Raw genomic sequence first — 24,702 nt, forward strand, 5'->3', positions numbered from 1 at the left:
TACTGGCAGTAATATGAATGATAATTTACATGAATATCTAATATTCAGTCCCTTCATAGCATGCATCATCTTAAGTTCGTACTTGTTTCAGTGCAGTGATCTAACCAAAGTGTTCAGAAGTTTTAACATGCCTTTAAGAAACTGAAGTTGACCTACGTTTTGTCGATTCAGTGTTCAGAAATGCAAATAGCATTTTTGACATAATCAGTAAAATGCAATGTGATCAATGCTACACTTCAGCTTTCAGAATTTAATCTGAACATTCCAAATAAGCCCCTGGATAATGGCTCCATATTTGTTTCTTTAAAGTGGTATGAAGTGAAATGCTGAGCAAGTGACAGCTAGGAGAAATGAAACTCACTGATTTGGTTAGTGTTGGTGGAAGACATTATTTCCGTTTGCCTGGTAGATTGGTATAACTGTGGGAAGCTTTGTCATTTGAACATGAAAATAGCTGCAAATTAGTTATAGCCCAGAATTTCTGTATATGTTGAATCTTAAATGGAAGCAAGAGTGCCTTTGTTTTCTGTTAAATTTTGAGCTGGAAGAGTTGTTTGCCATGACCACTGTGATTGGTACTCAGTATTACATTTTCCATTAAAAATCCCATTTCAGGCACTCCTGGACATAGAAATGTTGAGGAGTGAATCTGTCCCATCACTCAACCCTACCCAATGGAGAATTTCAGCTGGATTACTTAGAATTAGATTTGAAGTGTTTCCATCTGCAAGCTCTAACGTTTACCTTTTTAAAAAATAGGAAAAGCAAAGATAGGTCTAACTCTCTACGTTCTTACATTTCTTCCCTGTGAGGCCCTGGCACAGGTTACCCAGAGAAGCTGTGGCTGCCCCATCCCTGGCAGCCTTCAGTGCCAGGCTGGACAGAGCTTGGAGCAATCTGGTCTAGTGGAAGGCGTCCCTGCCTGTGACAGGGGGCTTTGAACGAGCTGATTTTTAAGGTCCATTCCAACCCAAACCATTCTATGGTTCCTTAGGTTTTACCCACTGTATAGATCGGTTGGGTAAGATGTGAATAGTCCCTCCTTCTCTTCCCTGCGAGGGAGATTTATACTGATGGGAGAGAAGCAAGGCATATAGATGTGTGTAGGACCAGGAAGAAGAAGAGAGCTGCCAAAGTGCTCCAGCCTATTTCCAGGGCAGAGCTGGGGATATGAAGTCCTGGGTTTTGAGAGCTGCTGAGCTCATCTGGAGGTTGATAGTGGGACAGGGAATAGCTTCAGTGTTTACTATGGGCTCCTGACCCTCCGACCCCATCTGTCCTCATACCACTCCTGGGCACTGGGTTCTCTCACAGTGAAGTCCATGTGTCTCTGCCCACCCGCTTGGTGGGTTATGTGTATTCCCTTATCCCAGTTCATAAGTATATCCAGAAAGGGGAGGAATCTCCCAAGCTGGAATTGAAGAATGACCGACAGAGCTAATGAGCAAGCCTGTTCAGATGTTTATAGACCTCATCTGGATTGCGCCTAGGGGTAATATACTATTTTGACTCCTTTTGACAGTGGAGACCAGCTGGAAAATCTCACAAAAGCACTCACCAGCATGTCCTAATTTTTCATGTGTCTATTCTATTGAAGGATATTGATACAAGCTGTATTGTTAGTGCTCATCTTCCTAGACAGAAGGCTCAAATAGGATGATGTGGTATCAGTGGGTTTAAATGCTGTACTGAACTTCCAGAGCTTCTTGTAGGGGCTATGGGCAGGCAGAGGGGAAGGATATCTTTTGTCTTCTAGCGTAGCCAGAGACTTTAAGAGCTTAATACTGGAAGTGTTCATCTTCTATAAATTCTAGTTTTGCTGGAGTTTGACAGGAGCTCTCCTAATGTTTACTTGGGAGAGGTTAAGGCATAAAATGGACATAGATGCGCCAAGTGTGGGAGGTGTAAGTAGCATCGAAGTAGATCAGAGTAAAAATATATTCCATGTGGTCTGCTGTGATACCGTTCTGTCCTTTGTTGTACTTCCAGAATGTTTTCTTTAAGACAAAAAAATTGAAGTGAGTCCTATACAGACCAGTCCTTTCCATACCAGTTACTACTGTATAACATAGATACTAGCTGAAAAATTCCAGCTTTAGACAAATAAGCAGGGAAAGTTCAGTGTGTGGTGTTGAGCCTACATAAAGTTTGTAGGCTTTATTCAGTATGTTATCAAAATGATCACTTGCGTAACGGTGCCACATCTTGTTTTCTTTGTACAAGATAATAAAGTATGAGTTGTAAAAAAAGAAAATCCCGTTATTGGAAGTGATTTGCTGTGCTAGATACTAGACTTCTGTTATCTAGAAAATTTATTGTGAGTTAAATCTGAAGAAATATATAATAGACTCGGATTCTAAGGATGTCAAGGGTTTTTAAATGAGATTTTTTCCTCATTTCTTTTTGCAAGGAAGAGCCATTACTCTTTTCTGAATACTTATTAGTATCTTTAAAGCATGACAGACAGGAGCAAATGGGGTACTGGAGAATATATTTTATACTGAAGAGCAACCCCAAATGAAGGCTACCTGATCTGTCAAAATTTATGTGTATGTAGCTTTTAAAACTATTTTATCAAACTTCAGGACAGTTTTGTAGGAAATATTTCATGAATGTCAGGCTTAAGTTAGAGTTTGTATATTGATGGTTTTATTTAAAGTCAGTTAATTTCTGGTGAGTAACTGGGAAGCCAGTTCTGTCAGTTGTTTTCTGCCACTGTTGCAGGATTTCCTTACTTGGTTGGTAGAAAACGATATATTGATTTTTACTCAGTGCTGTGCTCTTCCCCACCCCCTCAGGTCTCTGACTTCCTGAGTTGTCTCCAGGATTCCCAGCACAATTAGCAGTGAAACTAATCTTGGCTGTTTCCTTTCCTGCCGTAATCAGCAGTAAAAGTTTAAACTTTCTGGTTTATTTGATGATTTGCAAAGCTTGGCCATCTCCTTGGTGTATAGCACTCCTGTCTTTGCCTCTGTGAGTCAGAGGGAGAGATGTGTCTCCAGCACTTGGGGATGAACACACCTAGCCTTGGAAAACATTTTGGGGTGGGTGGATAAGTTTCCATCTTCATAGCTGTCAGAAAGAAATTTGCCACAATGATGCTATTGCAGTGGACACATGTAGAAGAATTCAGACATGTTTCTTTGAAGTAATATTAGTAGGATAATATTTTAAAGGGTGTGATTTTGCACAAAGTTGTTCTGAGCATATGTTTGACAATTTGCATGCTGTCCTGCTTTGTTTTTGTCCACAGAAGCTGTTTTGTGTATACCTGCCTGAATATTTACATACTTGCATTGGTTACCTCTGAAAGGACATACATGTTACTGGGGATCTAATGATCAGAAAGCTTTGGTGAGGGTCCAGATGATAGGCATAGGTTCTGAAGTTGTTCTTCAGTCTAAGGTTTGCTTGAACTGTGGAGCTGGAAATTTTTCCTACTGATACTTCAGGTAGAAGTATTCTGCAAAGGTGTGGTTAATAGTGACACATTCATAAAAGAGACTTGGTAATATATACTTGCTTCAGCTAAGCACATTGAAAGATGTAATGTTTAACATCTGGGGAAGAACGAACTTTTAAGACTAAAGAATTTTGGTGAAACTTCACAAAAGCCTTACAAATTCAAAAATACAAGCTTGTAGACTAAAATTGATTAGAAATTTACATTAACAATTTGTTGAAGCAAGTCATTTTGGGAAAGACAATGTAAGCATGTATTTTACTTGAATTTTTGGACTAAAGCCTTGACTTTTTTATTCTCTCCCTTGCTATATTTTGCCTTTTTTTCTGCCCATTGTACGTTTCTGGATTGCAACAGCTCCTTTGTGCTGTGATGATGCTGAAGTGTAAGGGGCTCAGAGGTGTTTGCCACCGGTGGCTGTGTCCTGGGACAATTCTGGTATGCAAAGCTATAGTAGATGTTTGAAGGGTGAGATGGTGCAGTGATGAGGAGGGCTGGACCACACTGCATGGACAGATAAGCCCTTGACACTTTAGCTAAAATGGTGTAGGAGCTATCCTATAACGAGAGACATTCTCTATTTCTTAACTCCTTGTTAAAATCTAGGAAGAATAAAGGTCTTTATCTTGTGTCTGGTGTAGGATCACTGCCGCTGTGTAGCAGCTTTGAGTCTTAAAGCCAAGACATGTATTTCTTCTTCATAGCAATTGGTTGAAAACCTTGAATGTTGTGTTGTATTTAAAGGGAGGAGGTGCATGAAAAATAACCAGTAAAATAGTTAAGTATGCCAGGTATGTTCCACAGTACAGCATGGGTTCGGAATTAAAAGCAGAAATGTAGAATCATGGAATGATTTGAGTTGGAAGGACCTTAAAGCTCATCTAGCCCATGAGCAGGGACACCTTCCACTAGACCAGGTTGCTCCAAGCCTGGAGCCTTGAACGCTACCAGGGGTGGGGCAGCCACAACTTCTCTGAGCAGTATCCTATTTGTGAGTATCCCATTTAAGTAATACAGACATTTACTCATGCATCATATAGGTGCCCTGAATAATCTTGAAGATATGGTTACCAAAATAGGTTAGCTGAGGATTCCTAAACAAGATTAACTGACAGCAGTTTGCATTTATTATATTAAAAGTAATTTTTTGACAGTACTGAAAAATAATGTTATAAAGGTCCTAACTGTATTTCAGCATATGAACTGTGTGTCATTATTCAGTAGAGGAAGAAAGAGGAAAACGCCTTTAATGACCAACTGAACATGAACTGTGTTTATATTGATTCGGAACTCTCAGCAGCAGTTCTCCTGATGGGTTACATGTACTGGAAGATGATTCCTGCCACCAAGTCATGTATTGGCCAGCTGCCAGTTCTCATGACTTTCTGTGATACTAAGCTGATTTTATTGATAATCAGTAAACTGAAAATGGTTTGAGAGTTTTGGAAAGGGGGGGGTGGGGCAGAGAACGTTAGTTGAAGAATTAAAGAAAGAAAAGGAACAGAGTACTGGATGCAATCTACAGTGCAATTCATTTGCTAATTACACATTGACATAAATTGAAAAGTCCCAGAAGGAGGGGGTTTACAACATAACTGTAAAGCAATTTGCATCTGTGTAGAGGTCTGTGCTTATCCACAAAGGAATGAGATTTTAAGTGGATTTGTTTAATGAGGTTTATTGGGAGTACATAGTTCTGGGACTCCTTCTTCCTCAGATTTCAAAACCTCGTGTCTTTCTAGAAGATTCCCCCTTTTGTTGATACTGATGATGTCAAGGAAGCAAGTAGGGTGAAGTTTAATGGAGAATGAAAATGAAACCTAAAAAAAGTCCAGGAAATGTCCTCCTTAGTTTTAGAGTGTATTGAATACTTGAGTGTTTCTGGCTCCAGATTATCATGGACAGTTTAATGCACAGTTTGAATTTTAGACACTCCAGCAAATTCTTTCCGTGTTGGAAAGGATGCTGGTAACTTAGGCACAATAATTAGTATCACTACAAAGAGCATTCACTGTTAGTATTATGATAGTTAGGGTTGTTTTTTTTCCCCTCTAAGTCTTTCAGACTTGTTGGTACTCACGTTACCCTACAGTTGCCACCACATTTTCTTTTCTAAACGTGTCATGATGAGAAAAGGAATAAAAATTTGAACAAAACTGGAACTCAAACTTGGCAGTTTGAAACAGCCATCTGTTCACGTCTCATTCTGGTATTTACTTGTACTGTTGCGCTGCACTTTATTATAAATCACCTGTTCAACATCGTTCTGGCAGGCAAATGAGCTCTGAGAGCGGAGTGTTTTTAAAAATGTTACTAGCTCAGTTGTTTTGGCAGTGACAGTTTCTTAATACCTTTAAATCAAACAGTTGTTTGCCTTAGTAACAGTATGTAGTTATTATCTCATGTATAAACCTGTAATATTATTAGAATGAGAAGAATGAGCTTTCAGACAAAACCTGCCTCAGCTGCAAGAAGCAGGTTTGACAGATTGCTAAGGGCCAGGTGCCCCTAGATCCATCAGTGTGTCCATGAGATGCAGAACAGTGCTCAGGAACTGTAATGCCCCATCTCAAAAAAAAATGATGAGATCAGCAGGAGGTTTCACTTTATAATTTCTGTTCAAAGTGTCCTTTCAGGGAATGTCCTAAACAGAAATAATGAAGCTCTGCCATTTCATTTTGCATGGTGTAATATGTTAGATTAAGCCCTGAAGTGCAAATCTTCATGTTGACCTTGTGCTGTCGTAGTTCTGTTCAAATAGAATTTCCACAGTGGTGAATTCCTGTTGCACCAGGCGGTTCTGATTCTTCCCCCCACAGCCCAGAAGTATTTTACCAAACTGTTCAAGTAACACTTGCAATCTTCGTAAGTTGTGTATCTAAAAATATTTATTGGGGCTTTCCAACATAAAAACTTAATTCTCCTGTACTCCTAAATCCAAGGAAACCAAAAACCAACACACAGAGAGAAATAAAAATGAACCCAAGTAATAAATTTCCAGTAATACTAGCAGGGATTTAAGCTGTGAAAAGGAAACTAATAATGAAAAAGTCAGAAAGCAGCTGTTTGATAATGACCAGAAAGGCACAGCAGTACAATTTGTAGCAAGGTAGCCTGGCACTGTACAAAACACTCCCAACACCTCGAGAAAGTGGGATGTTAGTGTACAAGCATATGCATTTGTCAGAGTGGTGTTTGTACTAAAGCATAGAAACTACATTGGTTTTGTTTTGGAAATGTCTTCAGTGGGTACTAAGGAAAGATAAGAGTGTAATATGGCTGGGCTGACTCATTGCAGAGTATGCCGAGATAGTCCGAAATCCAGCATGTGGAGGTTAGGATCTGTTGAGTTGAGGCTTTGTTTATCCTTAGTGATGTGGATAAGGGGATGTTAGAATTCACTTCAAATAATTTTAGAAGTCCATAGGTAAAAAAATTGTCATTTTTTTTCAGCAGACAGTAGTGCACCTACTTATGAGAATGCTTGATGGTTTTCTTTTGCTAATGGTGGTCTAGGTTTGAAATAAAATGCTTCTGTTGGCTACTTTAAATTACCAGTTGGAGTCAAGGTGGTTTTTAAATTATTTTCAAGTAATTGTCGGCCTCATACATGCTGCTCTTTTTTTTTTCTTTTTTTTTTTAAAAAGAAAAGTGAACCTCTGTGAATATTTTATTGTGAAGATGATTTCTGAAGTTCCGCTGCAAGTGGACTTTATATGATAGTCTTCAAGTAATAAATCGCTTTGTCTTCTCTTCTGCTAATAAGGTCAAGAACGATTTCTGTTTTGGATAATAATTACACAGTTTTGAATTCCTCATAATTCTGACTGGAAAGCATGTTCACAGCTCTCAACTCCTTAATACCTGATCAGGTATAGTCAGCTAGCTGGCTGTTACAAGTAGTAACAGGAGTAAACAAGCTTTCGTGCTTTAATTAAGAGTGTATGTGCACAGCAACTGTGATTGTCTGGGACTCTGTATCCTGTATTTTCAGTTAAATAGCTGATAAAATATTGCAGTTGCGGAAATTACTACCAAGTCCAGCAGGCAGGTTATTTGAAAGCAGTTTTCGTTTTGCTTTGTTTCATCGTCCAAAACAACCAAACATTTCTTACAGTTTGGTGTTATGTTTGAACAAAATAAACATTGAATATTTTCCTAATAAGGTTGCTGTTTGTACCCACTATTCAGAAACACTTTTTCTCAAGTTCACTAAGTGGCAAACCACCTGTAAATTCTTGGTTTTTCTTTGCAAAGTCTGCATGGTTTAAATTCTCTGTAAACAGTTGTTTTGTTGTTAAATAATAGTGGAAATGTATTCAGCAAGAGAGTTGAATATGAGTGTGTTAAATTCTTCATGTCTTCTAATGAAAGGGAGCATCAAGTATTTACTAGGGAAGTTGCTTTTTAATTCTTCTAGTCAGAAAATAAAACCATGTCAACAGAATGGAAGACTTGGGTGCTTAACCTGAAGACACCTTTTTGGCTATGTTTGGGTAAAACTGACCACTAACACCCTTCCCTCTGGAAAACATCACGTCTATTCATATCACTTCCCAGAGGTTAAATGCAGCCCTTGGAACAGTTGCAGGAAATAATACCAGTGTGCTTCTAAACCATGACCACCTGCTGGTCGAAGTTGCCAAATATGCCACTTTTCTTGATTACTGGGAGGACCACATGTAATTATTCTTGTCCTGTGTGGAGCCAGGAGATGCTGGGAGGTGCCCACAGCCCCGGCCCTCATTGCCTGTCCTGTACTCCCTTCCCTGCTGGCTGTTTTTCTTGCTGTGTTTATTCACAGATACTACTGTGTGTGAATTTCAGCTCTTCTGTCTTCTGAGGCAAAGCTGAGCCAGATGTTCTGTTGTCCCTCAGCTGTGGATGAATGACTGAAAGAGATAATGTGCTTGCCCATCTTTGCTATTAATTTGGTAATAGTTTCTTAGAAACACCACTTTCTGCCATCACTAGTATATTAAGTACAGTCATTTGCCTTGCTTGGAGGAAGTCTAAATAATGCAGTACTTAAATATGTAGTAGAACTTTTTGGTCAAGTACTCAAGCTGTTGCTAGCAATGCTTTAAATGTTTTTGTGTCTGTAAAATGGGAATGCTGTTATGCCATACTGGATGGTCAGGAACTTTAGCTGATAGAGGTCAGGGCATCCTCCATTTTTTCAGTGTGTTTGAATATTTTTTGATTTTTGGGGAGGGGGGGCTTGATTAGAAAATATCTTTGCTCAATAAAAATTCATGTGGCATTGTAATGTGTGCATGTAAATAATGTGGGTTTGCTTTTATAATTGATGGAGGAAGCACAGGCACTTGTAGGATGCAGTTGATTGTACTTCTGTAGTTAACCTGCTTTAGGATGACGTGAATGCTGTCCTGGGGACTTGGTTAACAGTGAAGGAAGTGTGCACAGTTTTCCGGTGACCTCCCTGCTTGGCTCGCAGCAGAGATAGGTGGAATGGAGTTCAGAATTCTGATCTGACAATTTTGTCATCTGCTCTGCATTCTCTGTGTGCCGCACTGAAATGTAACCAGGGATACAGACTTGCAGAGTGCCACCATTTATCTGTAGCTTTTCTTCAGAGGAGGAGGAGAAGAAGAGGGAAAACTTGGCAAAAAAAATCTGAGTGGTTGTTGGTGGTGTTCTGCTTCTCTAAGTTTAGCAGCATTGGGGGTGGTTGTTAAAACGGGCTCTCCAATTTTGAAACCCACTGTTCTGAGCAGCATTAGGTAATGTGATTCTTCAGCCTGCTGGAAGTGCATCCTATGCTGCAGTTTCCAAACAAAAGACCTGACTGAATTTAATAAGTAACTTAGTAAAAACTGAAAAGATTCTAAAACTTTTCCTGTTGGAGCCAAGTACTGCATAGTTTGTTCATTGATAAGCTCCAGGCAGTTTATTTAAATTGTAATTTGTGGAAGCTTACGCCATACTGAAATCATACTGCTTCACTCCGCAGAGGCAAACCTGATCTCAGCATTAGCAGGGGCTTGTTGTTTTGCAACTGTAGAGAAACTTCTCCTTGTCTGTTACACAGCCAGGAGAACAATATAGAGGGTTATGGAAAGGCTGCATTATTCCAGGGGCCTTTCTGATGGGTTTCACAGTTTCTATAGGATGTTAACAAATCTCCCATTACAAAAAGCTGCAACTGAATTTTATAAAATACCACCTCATCTAATTCCTTCCCTGATGGATTTTGTCAGCTGGCTTCCTGAGTGAGTACCACCAACATTTTTATATGCTTACCATTTGGCAGTTCCACAAAATCCATTTGAATTTTCTGTTTCTGAATTAAATAAGTATACTTGCAATATTGTGATCCTTTGCTTAATTATTTATGAAAAGTCTTTGTAAGAAACTTTTTGCTCCCTGATGTTCTGAAGTGAACAGCATCGAAGGGAAATCAGTACTCAGTTATGGAAGGGGAAGGGGATTCATTCGTCTGGAATGATAGCTAATGTTGGCTTATAGAAGGATGAGGTGCTGTGGTGGAAGAAAGTGGAGAGATCACACGTACATGAGTATTTTGAGTGGATTTTGAATGGATCACCTATACTTGTTAATAGTCCAGGGTACTGCTAAGGAAGGGGGGGGAGATGACCAAAGTCTGTATCCCATTGGAAGAATTGCTGTACTTTTCTTTCAGCGTTCAGGAAGCATAAATTTGCTGCCCTCATCAAAATGAAATTTTCGTAGCTCTTTAAGGCTGTTGATACCTTTTTATAGATTTCATTTGACTTGGCAATAGAGAAGCCTTTGCAGAGGTGCATGGCCATGACAGGGATGGGGGGGGGGGGGGGTGTCTGGCTAATACTCCGCTGATAGGACTTCCATTTTCCTAGCACCCATCTTCCTTCTCTAGTGAACTTCAAGCTGCAATATTATGGAATCTTGTCTCATCCCACAGGTATGCATGGCTTGGCATCTGTACAGGACTTTGTTTGTGTGAGCTTAAGCTCTAGTTCAAGGGAAGGCATTTTAATGCAGGTCCTTGCTATGTGTTTTGGGTTGGGAGGGTTGAACTTGCAGCCGACTTTAAACTTCTGTTCTGAAATTCTGCTTTAGGACTGGATTAAATAATTCTGTAAACTCAGCTTTATGCTCAGTGGTATGAGTTTAATGGTGCTAGTCTTCGATACTAAGGATAGAATTTAGGTCGCTGCTGGAGCTTGACACAGTAAGATTCATGATGAAAGTTTGTGACTTAAGTGTTTACAAGGCATGTAGCAATTTGTGAGATGCTAACGTTTTTCACCCTTTTTCTCTGAACCGTGATTAACAAAGTGGTATTTTATTTCTACTAGCAGGCTATGGCATTGCTTGCTCTATATCTCTGTTATTAATGTCCGAAGAAGTGATTTAAGGGAATGAGGATGCCTAAATAATGAGGATCTAGAAAAAGAAGATAGAATGATATTTTGGGGGTAAACAGAAAACTGAGAAAAAGGAGAATAATAAGGTTTCTAACATAAAACTAGAGGAAAGGTGGATGAAAGCTTTTAAAGAATTCAGTGTACTGTAAATGTCAATTTAAAAAAAAAATCACCTTTCAGATGTCACACAAGCTCTTTTTAGGTTTTCTTATTTGGCAGAGTAGTGTTTCAAGATAAAAATACTAAGCTTTAATTTTCTGCTGCATAAAAGAATTTAAAAGAAAAGGATCATTGTTCATGCAAGACTGGCAGACTAATGTTAGAAAGGATTTTTTTTTTCCAACTAGTATTTTTATTAACCCTTTAGTGGTATTTTAGCTGTTGCAAATAGTCATGTATAAATCTTCAAATAACTGAGAGTTAGTTGTTACATGTGTGCACAGAAGCATAAACTACACATAAATACGTTATTCATCTGTAGGTAACAGAATTTGTTACTGTGATGGGGGTTGGACAGTCTCATACCACCATACCATAATTCAGGTCGAAAGGGGTATCTGCAGGGCTGAAGATGCTCCTAGAGTTGTCCAGTCAAGTTTTTAGTATCTCCAAGGATGGAGATTTCACAACCTGTCTGGGGCCTTCTTCTGTTCTGTAATTCCTAATATTTAGGAGGAATTTCTGCTGCTGCATCTTGGAGCTGTTGCCTTTTCTACTACTATTCCAGTGAGATGGAGTCTCACTCCATCTTCTCTGGGTAGCTGTGACTGCTTAAAATGTTAATCTAGATATGCAAAGCGGTAATAAAATGCTTGTTTGTCCAGTGTTTTCTTCTTCCTTAAACAGTTCTTTATTCACTTAAATATGATTCTTCTGCAAAAAAGCTTTCCCTTGTGTTATGTTTGCAGTGGATTTAGTTTCAGGGCATATACTCATCTAAACCGTTTTTCAGTTTAGCGTAATGATCTCTTGAAGGTACTTACTCTACTGTGCATGCACAGTTTTTAAAATTCTCTAGAATAAACAAAATCCCACTTTCAACTAAGTCATAGTATGTGTCAAAACCCCATCAAAATCGTTATGTCACATAGCAAAATGGAAGTTGAGTATGTTTGACAGGGATACTCCTCTTTTCCAGCACTCCCTTGTTAAGGATTTCACATGCTGGTTCTTGAGACACACCATACCCAAGTTACTAAGTGTTTTAATAAATAACATTCTCTTAATCCATGAACTTTTTTTAATTGCCCTGTAACATATTCAGAAAAACTATTTGGATACGGGTGAAGACAAAGGCAAAATCAGGCTGGCAAACACTAGTGTTTTTTATGCTCGTGTTGTACAGTGTTGTATGTCTCGGCTGTAGTCAGTCTCCCTCCTTTACCCCCCCCCCCTTTTTATTGGCTTAATTTTCTCACAAGAGAAGATGGGAACATATGGCCAGTGGCAGAGAGTTCTGCCAGAAGATTGTGTAACTGTGGTTTTACATCTTGAACATGTTAGATTGTTGTGCATTAGGCTGATAGCTGCATCATAGAACCACAGAATGGTTTGGGTTGAAAGGGACCTTAAAGCTCATCCAGTTCCAACACCCCTGCCATGAGCAGGGACACCTTCCACTAGACCAGATTGCTCCAAGCCCTGTCCAGCCTTGAACACTGCTAGGGTTGGGGCAGCCACAGCTTGTCTGAGCAACCTGTGCCAGGGCCTCACCACCCTCACAGGGAAGAACTTCTTCCTCAGATCTCATCTAAATCTCCACTGTGTCAGTGTAGAGCCATTCCCCCTTGTCCTTTCACTACATGCCTGTGGAAAAAGGCCCTTTCCAGTTTTCTTACAGGCTCCTGTGGGTGTCGGAAGGCTGCTTTAAGTTCTCCCCAGAGCATTTTCCTGGGATGCTTTTTCAACTCTCCTTTCATTCTGCCTGTTCTTATTTTCTGTACCAGTTACATCTTACGTTGCCAGGAAGTTCTGTAGGACATAAAAGAGATGCAAATGTCAGGCTGGAGTCTGTATCCTTCAAAATACTCATCTTTAATAAACTGTTACTAGTATTTGCAGCTGACGTAAGTCAGTACTAAGTTTCCTTGATTTTCCTCATCTGTAAAAATGAGTTGCTGATAGTCGTGTTTGTGCAAAGGTGCAGCCAGAGCAGGGGTTAAAGATTGCAACAAGGGACAACTTACCCCTTGCAAAATGGTCTTCCAAGTTACAGAAAACAACTGTAGAGACTAAATAGTGATTTTGTTTGGTGGTATTAGTGTTGGGGGTTCTTTGTTTTTGTTTTTTTTTGTTTAGTTTTTTGGTTTTTTTTAACTGTTGTGGATAACATGATCTTTGTCTGCTACTTGAATTTAGCTTTCCCAGGACATGTGGGATGACAGTATTTTTGTGTACTACATTTTGTACTAACTTCTTTTAGCACAGAACCTGCAGAAGTAAAATAGTTTAATGCTTCATGCAGAATAGCTTCCAGGAGAGAATATATACTTCTAAAAACTATTATCTTAGCATTTCATCAGAATACCATGAACATTAATTTTCAGTACAGAAGATTCAAAAAAATTACGGGGTAGGTATTCCTGTAGAAAATCTGTACCTTGTTTAAAAAAAATCCCTCAGTTCTGACTTCAAAGAAGAAGAATATGTAAAATTCATTTTGTATCTCCCTGTAAAATTCATTTTGTATCTCCCCATAGAATTCTAACATATCTTCTCTTTAGGTTCAGCTTTACCTTTTTGCCGTGTCCTTTGTTTTATAGCTTTAATGCCAGCTAGTCCATAAGAAGCCAACTCTTCCTCTTCTTTAAACTGCATCATAGTAGCAAGTTGCATATATTCTGTTAATTCTGTCAAATAAAACAATTTGTGCTAATTACTGCTTTGGTTTCTCACATTATTTGGGCATACAGCTCTACCACACTCAATAGCACATTTTTTGATTGTTAGTTTGTTTTGGTGACAGTATTAGTGTTTCACTTCAGTGTTTTGCTTTTAAGATTAACATATCATTAAGCTGCATAATAAGCTACAGTCTTTATTCTCATGCAGTGAAACGACAGGGGAAGGCAGGGCATAGCTTTGCAGTTTATTCAAGAGAAGTAAAAAAAAACAACAAACCAAACCAAAACCCAGTAATTTCTGAAAGTGGATTAGCCAATTACTTGGCACTCCATGGGATTGCAAGGCCAAAACTGAAGCATTTACAGTAAAACTCATGCTCATGGAGGTGGGGTTTTTTTCCATCTTTGCCAGATGTTGCAAAACACCAAGCATTTATACAAAAATAATCCACGTAACTAGCTTTGCATAATTTGGGGACTGATTTACCAGCAGTATTTGATGCATTTTTGTTAATACATTGTGCTGTATGTGTCTGGTATGATGACTAGAGGTCTCTTTAATAACTGCTGTTGGGTAGATCATCAGTTAAAAGATTCTTTGCTTTTGGAGGCAAGAAGTTAATCTTTGACAGTGTATTTTTGATGTGTTACTGAAAATCACTTTGTATGAGAGCTCTGCTACTATTTTCAGTGCTGGTTGTGGGGTTCTCTTCAGTAAAACTGCTGTCAATGATAGCGCTGTGGAAGCAAAAATAGCAGCTAATCAATGTGTGTGTTATCCACAGTGTTAAGCACTTAAATGGAAAACAGGTTTATAAATAAAAAATCTCTCCAATGAGATGTGGCAAGCTGCTGCAGCCTCATCTTCTCTTTCTGTGTGTTTGCCTGCGTTTCTGGACATAAGTTTAAACAGGAGTTGTGTTAGGTAGAAGAAATGTGTGGTTTGGGGTTTTTTTTCTTAATGCCCTGTAGGGCTTTGCCTTTAAAGTGGGATTCCATGTGGAGTAGATCATGGTTGTTTCTCTTCTGACCTTTCATCAATGGTGTATTCTCTTCAGTTACTATCTTGACTAATACCCCGAAAATCAGGGCACTAGGCTATCTACTAGCAGTGCTCCACATACAATTTAGTGTAAAAGCATCTGGAAATCTGTACTCTGAAGTATTTCAGAAGAGTTGCTTTAAAAGTTCGTAAAACATAGAAGGTCTCTTGGCATGGAGGCTTGGGGTGCAGTCCCAGTAGTAGTGCCAACTGGTCCGCCACTGGTAATCTATTGGATTCTTATTTCCTAAAACAAATAATGTGTTTTGAGTGTGGTTAATTTTTACTTATTACACTGCTGTCCAAAAAACACTGTGTGCTCAATGCACACCTAGTTTTTATTAAGACAAGGTTACAGCCCTGTTCCTTAAAAAAAGGGGTCATCAGGTTAGTTCCTGGAAGTATATCGCGTCTGACCTCTGACTGTCATCTTCGTAAATGACACTGGTTTTCTTTACGATGCATCATTTTCTCACGATTCTTTTTGACTTCATGAGCTACCTGTAGAGCCAAATATGCTAAACAGATTGTTAGTTGTTGCGGTTGCTTTTACTGGAGTGTATAATGAGACATCTCATGATGGAAAGGTGGTTGTACGTGTCGAAAACCTGATAGATGACCATGTCGCCATTGACATGAAGCATTACAAATGTGCCTGTAGTAATTTCATTCATCACTACAAATGTGATTCTCTTCATCTGCTTGGCACACACATATATATATATGCAGAGTGGCTGAACAGATTTAATCATGCCTGTATTTCAAACGATAGCCTAGTTTGAGCGCAGTGGTAGAAACATGGATGTTATGAGAGATTGTTGTATGTTTGGGGGCCTCCTCTGTTAGCTGTGCTGAATGGTGACAATGGTTATTGCTTGAAACATGATGGGAGCTTCTTAGTGTCAGTATAAGCTGCAAGCATCGTTGGTCTTGAACATTCCGTTTCCTCTTTGATTTGGACTCCTTGAGCTTGCAGTTCATTTTTTTAATATATATTTTTAATGTTTAAGCTTCCTGTTACTCTGAACATTTGGACATATACAAGGCAGTTAAGAAGCAGTGTGTTTAAAAAATAAAAATCAACCTGGGACAACCACAGTGTAATTCTTATCTGTTCTTGTAAGGGTGCTTGATAATGGTTAAAATTGGTGGTCAGTTTATATGCTGCCTATCAGAAAGACTTTCAAAAATTTCATAGGTGTTTCACTGACCGCTGAGCCTGTGGGCCTGTGTTTTTGCTAATACGCTGGACCATCTTCAAGATGGGTCAAGAAACAGCACAAAACTGCATGAAGTTTTGTGGTTGGTTGTTTGGGCTTTTGTGTTCTCTCCAAGGCATTTGTGTTCAGAATTAATTTAGAAGAAAAGCTTAAAACAAATAAACAGAAAAACCTTCACTAAAAATAAATGCACCAAACAAAAATACTTTTATTTCTGTGTGATTAGTCACAGAGTGAAAATGCTGGTCTTGGTGACAGCTTTCATAAAGGGAGCTGGGCAGCTTTGCAACTCAGGCAGAAAAGGCTGAAGTCAGGCCCTCATTTTCATCAAAAGGGGAAACATGTCCTGTTGAGAGGTGCTTATATGGGGCTTTGAGCAGAATAACAGATCGCTTAGGTGTGTTCCTGCGTCTTTAGGCACTTCCCAAACTCTGAAAAAACAGCCTGAAATTGTCTTGGTAAGAAAGAAAGATTCGTCCCTTAAGGATTAATGTGCACCTCTTTTAAAATGACTTCAATACTTTACCTAGGCATGAAGGTTGGTTACAGGAATTATTTTTTAAAAAGATCAGAGTTGTGCAGTGGTGAAAAAGGACTGGTGCAATGCAGACAACGTAGAAGCTGTGGCTGTGAAAGGAGGGGATGCAGTTTGGGCAGAGTCCTTACCCGGTGACAGACCACTTCTTTAAGCTGCACAAGAACTTTGGAGATCTTGGAAGATACTGGGAAGCGATAGTTTGTGGTTTGCACATACGCATTGTAGGGCGGATTAAGATGTACTTCATATGAACAGGAGCAGTGAAGATTTTAAGTTTAAAATGATGTTTGTGTTTGCTCTTTGAAGGCTGCTGCCCTCTGCTATGATACATCATAACAATGTACCATCAGTGTTGTCCTTGCTCAGTGTAGCACGTCAGCTTCAGGAGTGCTCTCTGTTAAGTGATAAAGCACCCATCAAAGCACATAAATTAAATACTTCATTTATGGAGTTACAGAGAAAGAGTGAGATAAAATATTAGTAATAATAAAACTTACTGTAAAATAGTAGCACTAGAAAGTTTCTGTAGTGGCCATGTTCTGTACAAACACATCTCTTCTGGCTTTAAAGTAACAGAGGGGAGATTCAGATTAGTTATAAGGAAAAAATTCTTCACTGCAAGGGTGATGAGACACTGGAGCAGGTTGCCCAGAGAAGCTGTGGCTGTTCTATCCCTGGCAGCGTTCGAGGCCAGGTTGGATGGGGTTTTGAGCCAAGTGGAAGGTGTCCCTGCCCATGGCAGGAGGATTGGAACTAAATGATCTTTGAGGTCCCTTCCAACCCAAAACAATTCTGTGATTCTGTCACTCTTAGCAGTGCTCACTTTTACAGCCTGTTATGCTAGTGATAACAGTTACATTAGATAGCTTTTCTTGGACATCTTTGCATCCTTACTCTGCTTTCACTGAAGTACCTGACAACATCTTGCAATTAGTATGTATCTTATATTGTGTGAGTCCCAGAGTGATTAAAATCATGGAAGATGGTGTGGAAATGATTTTTGTAGCTAGACCCTTGGGGAAGGAGCGCAGCAGGGGACACTGCCCGGCACATCCTTCTAGCTTTCCAAAGGGCTTGATGTAGGAAAGGCAGCCAAGAAATTGTTAAAGATGTGACTTTGAAATCATAGGTAAGGAGGCACCAGAAGTACGGAAGTGGAAGGTGACTTAGAAAGGGTGACTCTGAAATGGTGACATTCATCAGAGTATTCAAGGGGAGAAGAGAGAGAAAGAGAGCAAAGCCATTAAAATCAGTGAGCTATGAGGTGGCAAACCTCAATAAACTCAGAAGTAGGAGACATGACTCAGAGTTCTTTCAGATGCAAACCTGAAAGAGGATTTAAGATGAGATGGCAGTTTAACAGAGTTTTTTATTATGGAGACAAGCACAGGCTGTCCCAGTTCAAATGAAGGATAGAAATTATAGTAACTCACAAACTTGATAAGTTTTTCCAGCACAAGAAGAAAGGAAGGAAGGAAGCCTGCAGAGAGTCTGACCTAGTTTCCAATAGGGATGATTTGAGCAGGGATAAGTATAAAAGAATTTTTGTTGCCTTTTTTTTTTAATTAATTTTTCATGTCCTGAGACTTGTGCCTGCCAGAACGTGCACCTATCAGTGGCCATGGGGAAGACACAGAATTGGCGAGTGTGGTAGTAACGAAAGGAACACACAGGATTTGGTTTTCCTTGCTCAGCAGGAAAAGGAAGTAACCAAGTTCTGACACTAAAATATTTTATTAAAATGGGGGAAGAAAAGCTTTTATCAGTCTTTGGCTAAGACTTTAATTGAGAGCAGATGGCAAATTAAATCACTGGATGCTTAGTGGCTGGTGTGAAACTATACAACTTCAGAGCTGTGAGCTGTTACCTTTGGCACCTTGGGAAGAGTAAATAATCTTCTAAAAAAAACCTAAAAGAATGAACGTAATGCTTAAGCTTCCTTATTCATAATTTCTAATTTTGGTTCTCAGAAAGGAACACAGAAACATAAGCAACACTGCAGGAAACCAAGGAAACCGATAATCTCCAGCAGATTTATCTTTTCAAAAATAAACCATGTCAAGGAAACTGAACTTATTTCTGTAACTTGGTAATAAGGGAAGGAAAAATTAGTAGATTACCACGTGTTGAAGTGAATCTTTTAAGACACCAAACTAGAAAAATGTGGTCTGCATATAAACTGCTATAAAATGGCTGCAGAAGTCTTTGCATAATGTATTAGTAGTTCAGGGCCTTGGAAGGGATAGAGCCAGGTCTGTTCTAGGTCTGGCACTGGTCAGTCATTAGCGACCTGGGATGATGCAATGGGGAATATACTGAATCCACCGGTACTGAAATAAAAGACGTATTGGGTGTTTCCACTAAAAATAGAAAGGAGCTGGATGAACTAAATGTATATCCTGTGTTTTTCATGTTACTTCATCAGACTATTTCAAGATTTTTGTGGAATAAGCCACTGCAAAAACTGAGAAGAAAGGAGTTGCGTTTCTAGTCTGTAGAAAATCCTGAGATATTTGTAGTAGTTGGATTTGACACACAGCAGTAAAAATAAGATATATGCCTGTTTACACATTCCAACATGACAGCTGATTTGTAAGCATGGTGAAGTCGTCCTTCTGTACCCTGTTTTGGAAAGACTTCTTCTGAACTGCTGTGTAAAGTTTTGAGCAGTGGATTTGGATTTGAGAACTTTCCAAGGAGCTGGGATAAAGAAATCAGAGTAGTAAAGGTGACCTGCAGTGAAAAGCTAGCAGAGAACTTTTTTTCATCTGGGCTGGGGGGTGGGGTGGGTATCCTGGTTTTTGTTTATTGATTTATGTATCTTTCCATAGTTTCCATGACTGCAAAATTTCAATAGTTTGGCAGTAGAGATCACACTCGTGTTGGCATTGGCATACATTTTTTAATACAGAAAAGGTGTGCTGATATGTTTAATTCTGCATATAGTTAATCTGTGTAGATTCACTTCTTTGTTCCCACTTCTCCTTGCTGTTACATTAGAGATTACGGAGATCCCCTAGCCATTTATGTATAGTGGAACATGGAATAGAGGATGAGTGTTCAAAAGCATCATGTTCATTTCATACCACTGACAACACCTTGAGTCAGGAAGCCGAAGAACCTAAAAGAAATCAATTCAGCTGTCACTTAAAGCAATAGCCCTTCTTCCCTCCCTTTTGAGAAAGTACCTTTTCTCTTAGGCATATCAAATGCTTTTTGTGGAATACCTCAAGAGACTGATGGGTCCCTAATATGTCTTCATTTTGTGGTGCCCTTTGCGCATCCTGCGGTACTTTTGGTGAGTAGCTGGTTTTATAGAGCAGACCACAGTCATTCGGAGATGCATCAGTTCCTTTTGATGAGGCTCTCAATACAACAGTTGGTGTTTAAGTCAACAGTGAGCTGCTGCTGTGCTGTCTACATTTTAAATATTATAAAATTATTTAGAGTAAATCCAGTAAAAACTGTAGTGGTATTTTAGTCAGCAACTGAAGGAGTCTGGAAACTGCTTAGTCCTACCCTTCTTAAGTGGCATGTATACATTTAGTCGAGTTGCGGATGGTTTTATATATAGTATAGCAGTTTTACTTAGGGTCAATAATTGAGGAAGCACCAAAATAATTGGAAAGGATGACAGGAAGGGTTTTTTGCTCTATTTTAGACCATGAAGTTCAGGGTGAAGGAATTGAGGAAGCTGCTGGGAGGGGGCCACACAGAAATAACTTTACTAAACGCTACATTTTAAGATACAGAAATTTGGTGCTTGGGTTTTCTTGTCCTGGGGAACATACTGGAGGGGGGGTCCTGGCAATGTTGTAATGGCTAAGAGAGTGGAAAAGGAGATTGACCCTCTTTGGTTGAGAAAGAACCAAGCTGTTCAGAGGATGCAAAGGTCCGATGGTAGAGTCCAGAGACTGATGTGGACTGAGCAGGTGGAGCAGTAGGAGGGCATAGATGCCTTAGTGCAGAGAAACTCACCTGCTTTCAGACTAAAAGAAGATAAATTAGAATTGTAGACTCCTTTCTCCCTTTACCCCCTTGATCTATTGTAGTGGGTTCCCAGGCTGCTGTAGCCAGGCTCTTCTGCTTGCAGCTACATCTTCCTCATTTTACCAATCTCCTACAAGTCTGGTATTGCTGCCACTTCCTCAGCCCTGCACAAAAGCCAGTGAAAGTGCTTGAGAGCAGCTGCATCTGGCTCCCATCAAGTAACTGAAGTGTAATGTTGAAACATGAATAAAGATACTACGACATTCATGGTTATCTGTTTGCAGTGGTGTTGCAAGTTTGTTTGTACTTTTAGATTCAGATTATCTGCTCTCTGTCGCGATGAATAATGTTTAGCTTGTTTGTTCAGCTGCAGAAATTTGTTAATCTTTCTGTCCTTCAGAAAGAAAATTCAGGGAGAATATGTTTGTAGTGGTAGCTGGAAGAGAAAAGAACTGAATGTTGAGGATTAAGCTTGAGGCCCCAGCTTCCTGTATAAGGGGAGAGGAGCTCACGAACCCGAGACACCAGCCAAAAGGAAAAAGGGTAATGGACAAACATAGCCCATGCTGTTCGCAGCACTGTGTGCCAGCAACTGCTGGGTGGACTTCCTGCTGTGGGACGCAAGTGACGTTTGGGGCAGGCACTGCCTAGGCAGAGCTGCCCTTTCACTGTGCTGAACCCGGGAGCTAGACTGAGGGCAGCTCAGCAGATTGACAGTTTCTTGTTGTCTTAACAGTTCAGACAGTAATAGGGTTTTATTTCTGAGAGGTTTAGGTAAAATTGCTCCTCATATGAATTTTATTATTTAAGACTAAAGCAAATGCTGAGAAGTAGGAAGGTAGAAGTTTTTGGAAAAAGCAACATGAAGGTTTCAGCACTCTACTTGAAGAGCAGGAGTTTTGCAGGAGGCTGGCTCTTGGGCACACTGCAAAAGTAAGCAACTGAGGATGATGATTCCAAACCTTGCTGGGACCTCACGTCCCTTTGGAAGCTCAGTTAGGAATGTATTTTTTACAGGATTTACAGCTCACTTGCACAATTTCTGATATGGGAGCTCATCACCAAACCAAGCATTATAGAATCTTTGTTTCCTCTGTGTTGCACCTTAGGTTTGCCTTTTTGTAGGTAAAGTGAAGAGTCATCTGAAAATCCAGCCCTGAGTGAAATCTTTAAATACAAATAACTTAATGATGGTTTAAAAAGGATTTATAGGAAATTAAGAATAAAGTTTTTCATTTCTTACTCTCTTGCTGTGGTAGTGATCAGAGTATCCCAGTTGATGTGGAACGTGATACCTTAAAGATATCTTTAAAGGATAATTTGGCTGATAACTGTCTTAAAGCTGTGGTTGCAGCCATACAGTTGAGTCTGTAACGTTGCTTTCAGTTACCTTAAGAAAAATTACTCTTTATCTCTTCCCCCATTTCTGTTCATCCTCCCGGCAGAGGCGATGCATAAAAATGAAGACAAAGTTTGTATTTGGTGCATTTGTACTTTATTCTGCAGATTTTAGTGTGCATGCTCCTTTCTCAAAGGACACTTTGTCCAGTTCTTTAAGTGTTGTTAACTTGTTGGTAGCTTCCTGGAAATTATCCTTGAAGGCTCCAGGGAACTGAACTCTGCAATACTGTGTTCTAACACAGCCTTGCCAGACGCAAACACTTAAAAATACTTCCATGGTAGCAATTTAATTGGACTCTTGCTTTCTGATTTCTGAAACATCTGGGTTCATATTCCGCAGTTTATTTTTATAGAAGCCTAGGAAGGACTAGGAAGCGTGAGGCTGTATTGGAGCCATCAGCCTTCAGTCAAGCCTTAAACAAGCAGCACAAGATCAATGCGACCACTCTTCTTAGAAGGACTCTTCCTAGAAGTTTCCATCTTTTTAATAGGCAGTTATTTTGTTCCCCCTGCTCTCTTACATAATTTTTTCTGCTGTAAATGCTTTTGCTTGCGGGATTTGGTTTTATTTACATATGTTATTAGTAATGTGGACCGCAGATGCCTACTTGAAATCAGGATTCTCTTATCTCCTTCATGTAAACAAACGGGTTTTCATGAGTGGCTGAAAAAAATCTGTTCCACTTCAGATTATAACAGTGAGTTATGGATGAATATGTATTATACTCCTTATTGTGGATATGGTAAGCGATTATCTTTTTTGATGGCAGTTACATCACTATGCAGTATTGCTTTAGAATTGCTCTGATAAATGGTGAAGTATTTTGTTAATATTGCTTAATTATGGAAAACAACAGTTGATAGCTTATCCTTATTTAAACATGTGCATGAGCCATTTCAAAGTAATAGAATAGTATTCACATACTGCTTCTGGAGGCTTAAAAAGAAGATTTGTACTCTGATATTAAATTTTTAATGTATTATTCATGAGGAAAACAAAGCGAAAGCTTTTTTTTTTCCCTCAGTAGAAATGAACTTGAATACGTTTTCTATATAGAAAAAAAAAGAAATTATGTAAAAGACTCTAACTCTTGCTAATACAGGAGTGGTGCATGCAAGTACTGTTGGAATTTCCTCAAGGAAAAGAAACCAGAATTTTGTTGAAAATAAGCCGATATGATCATTGCATAATTCTCACTATATTACTGGAATTCAATTCCTAAAAGAGTCAGGGTAATTCTAGCCAGAATATGCTTTTTAGAATGACAGAGTGACTGTATGTTGAAGTTACTTTAAACTCCATGTCTAAGAATTATTACCTCTCTGGTTTGGATACAGGGCTGGGCTGCATATTCTTGTTACCTGAACCACTTTCAAGCTAGCTTTTCCAGGTGTGTGCATATGCATGCTATGTATTCATGCATGTATGTGTATCCTGTTGGTTTATTAAGGCAGGCAGAATGTGTGTGAGCTTTTTTATCTATGGGTTGTAAATGGGATTTGAAGAGATGTTTAAAGCTATTTAGCATTATATAATACAATAAATTCTTTTAATGTGGAATATTTTAAGCGTGGTACAAACTTAGGTTTATAATTATTTTTTTTCTGATGTGCTAGCACTATAAACAAGTACAAACCAAGTGACATAATATTTAGTGGTCTTTTTCACTTTTACTTTTCAATATACTTTTTCATTCCTAGATCATGCTTGGTGTAGTTACCTGAAATGACTCAAGGAGAAAAAACACCAAGTTGCATGTTTAGACAAGAGCTCTTGAGATATGTTTCTTTCCGTTGCCTTACTAGACTCTTCTGCAACAATTACTTTATTAATAGGAAAAATATCTGTAATTAGTAATATCCAAACACCAAACACCACAATTATATTTTGTGGAAAGCATAACTTAAATTGTTACTTAAATGCTAAGGACCTCACGTAGCGCTATTTCCTAATAGTGCTTTTAATGTCATTTCTACACATTGGGTAAAACAGTGCATGATACTACTTCAGAAATGTAAGCTACCTGTGATAAGAGAATAAAGTTAGGCTATTACAAGCTAAGTACTCCTCTAGACCTTACTATTAAATTATATGAGCACCTCTAAATTTTTAATATGTGTTCAGCCCCAAGCTCCTGGTGAAGGGCTGTATGTGTGCTCTACCTAAGGATAAAAACAAAGCAGGAAATGTTTATAGGTGGTTTTTTACCCTGGGTTTAAGAAGTTTTTCTAAATACAAGGAACCACAAAACATACAAAGCCACTTGTGCAACAGCAACAACAAAAAAAACAACATGGGAATTAGTAATGGAGCAGAAAAGTGAATTTAGTTCTCTTTAGGCTTCAACTTGTCTTACTCGGTGGGGTTGACCTTTTCTTCTTTGCTTTGCAGTATAGCTGTCCTATTAAAAAGTACAATGCAGTATTGTTTTCTGTCACTTGATCCAGAGTTTTAAGGAAACCTCAATTCTGTGTCCCCAGTTGTCACTTGGAGCAGTTAGTACCTTCTGGTATTACTTTTTATTGTCTTTCTTTTTAATGGAAGTATCCAAAACTTGTGGTTGCAAGAGAAACTACATATTTCTAACTTTTTTTTTCTTTTACATATTCACTTCCAGCCACATTCCTTAATGTTTACTGTGAAATTGCCAGTGACATAAACCACAAACGAATACAGATGTTTGTACCATAACCAGAAGAAAAAGAGGAGTGTCACAGATTTGTAGAGCTGGCAATGTTTTTAACGTTATTGATGAAGATGCACCTATCTTTGAGACTCAGTAGAAGACTTAAGATCATGGTGGGAAACTTAAA

At 39.0% G+C, this 24,702-nt stretch overlaps 1 protein-coding gene across 9 annotated transcripts in view; it reads left to right on the forward strand.

The window, feature by feature from the left end:
• The window catches only part of CTDSPL (CTD small phosphatase like), an 82,696-nt gene that overhangs the window by 5,329 nt on the left and 52,665 nt on the right, over positions 1-24,702 (forward strand). Inside the window, exon 1 of one of the 9 annotated variants that reach the window (XM_061474312.1) lies at positions 21,711-22,631. The exons of 4 other annotated variants lie outside the window; for them this stretch is intronic. In XM_061474312.1, coding sequence (XP_061330296.1) covers positions 22,325-22,631 — 307 coding nt within the window. In that variant the 5' untranslated portion in view covers positions 21,711-22,324. Of the gene's footprint in view, positions 1-21,710; positions 22,632-24,702 lie in introns of those variants that run through there. 4 more of the 9 variants (XM_061474304.1, XM_061474303.1, XM_061474305.1 and 1 more) reach the window with 4 other exon arrangements.

This window comes from Pezoporus flaviventris, unplaced genomic scaffold, assembly GCF_033815535.1.
Source record: "Pezoporus flaviventris isolate CSIRO_AGI_PZ_B2104156 unplaced genomic scaffold, CSIRO_AGI_Pfla_v1 ptg000079l, whole genome shotgun sequence".
In the NCBI taxonomy this organism is placed as follows: domain Eukaryota; kingdom Metazoa; phylum Chordata; class Aves; order Psittaciformes; family Psittacidae; genus Pezoporus; species Pezoporus flaviventris.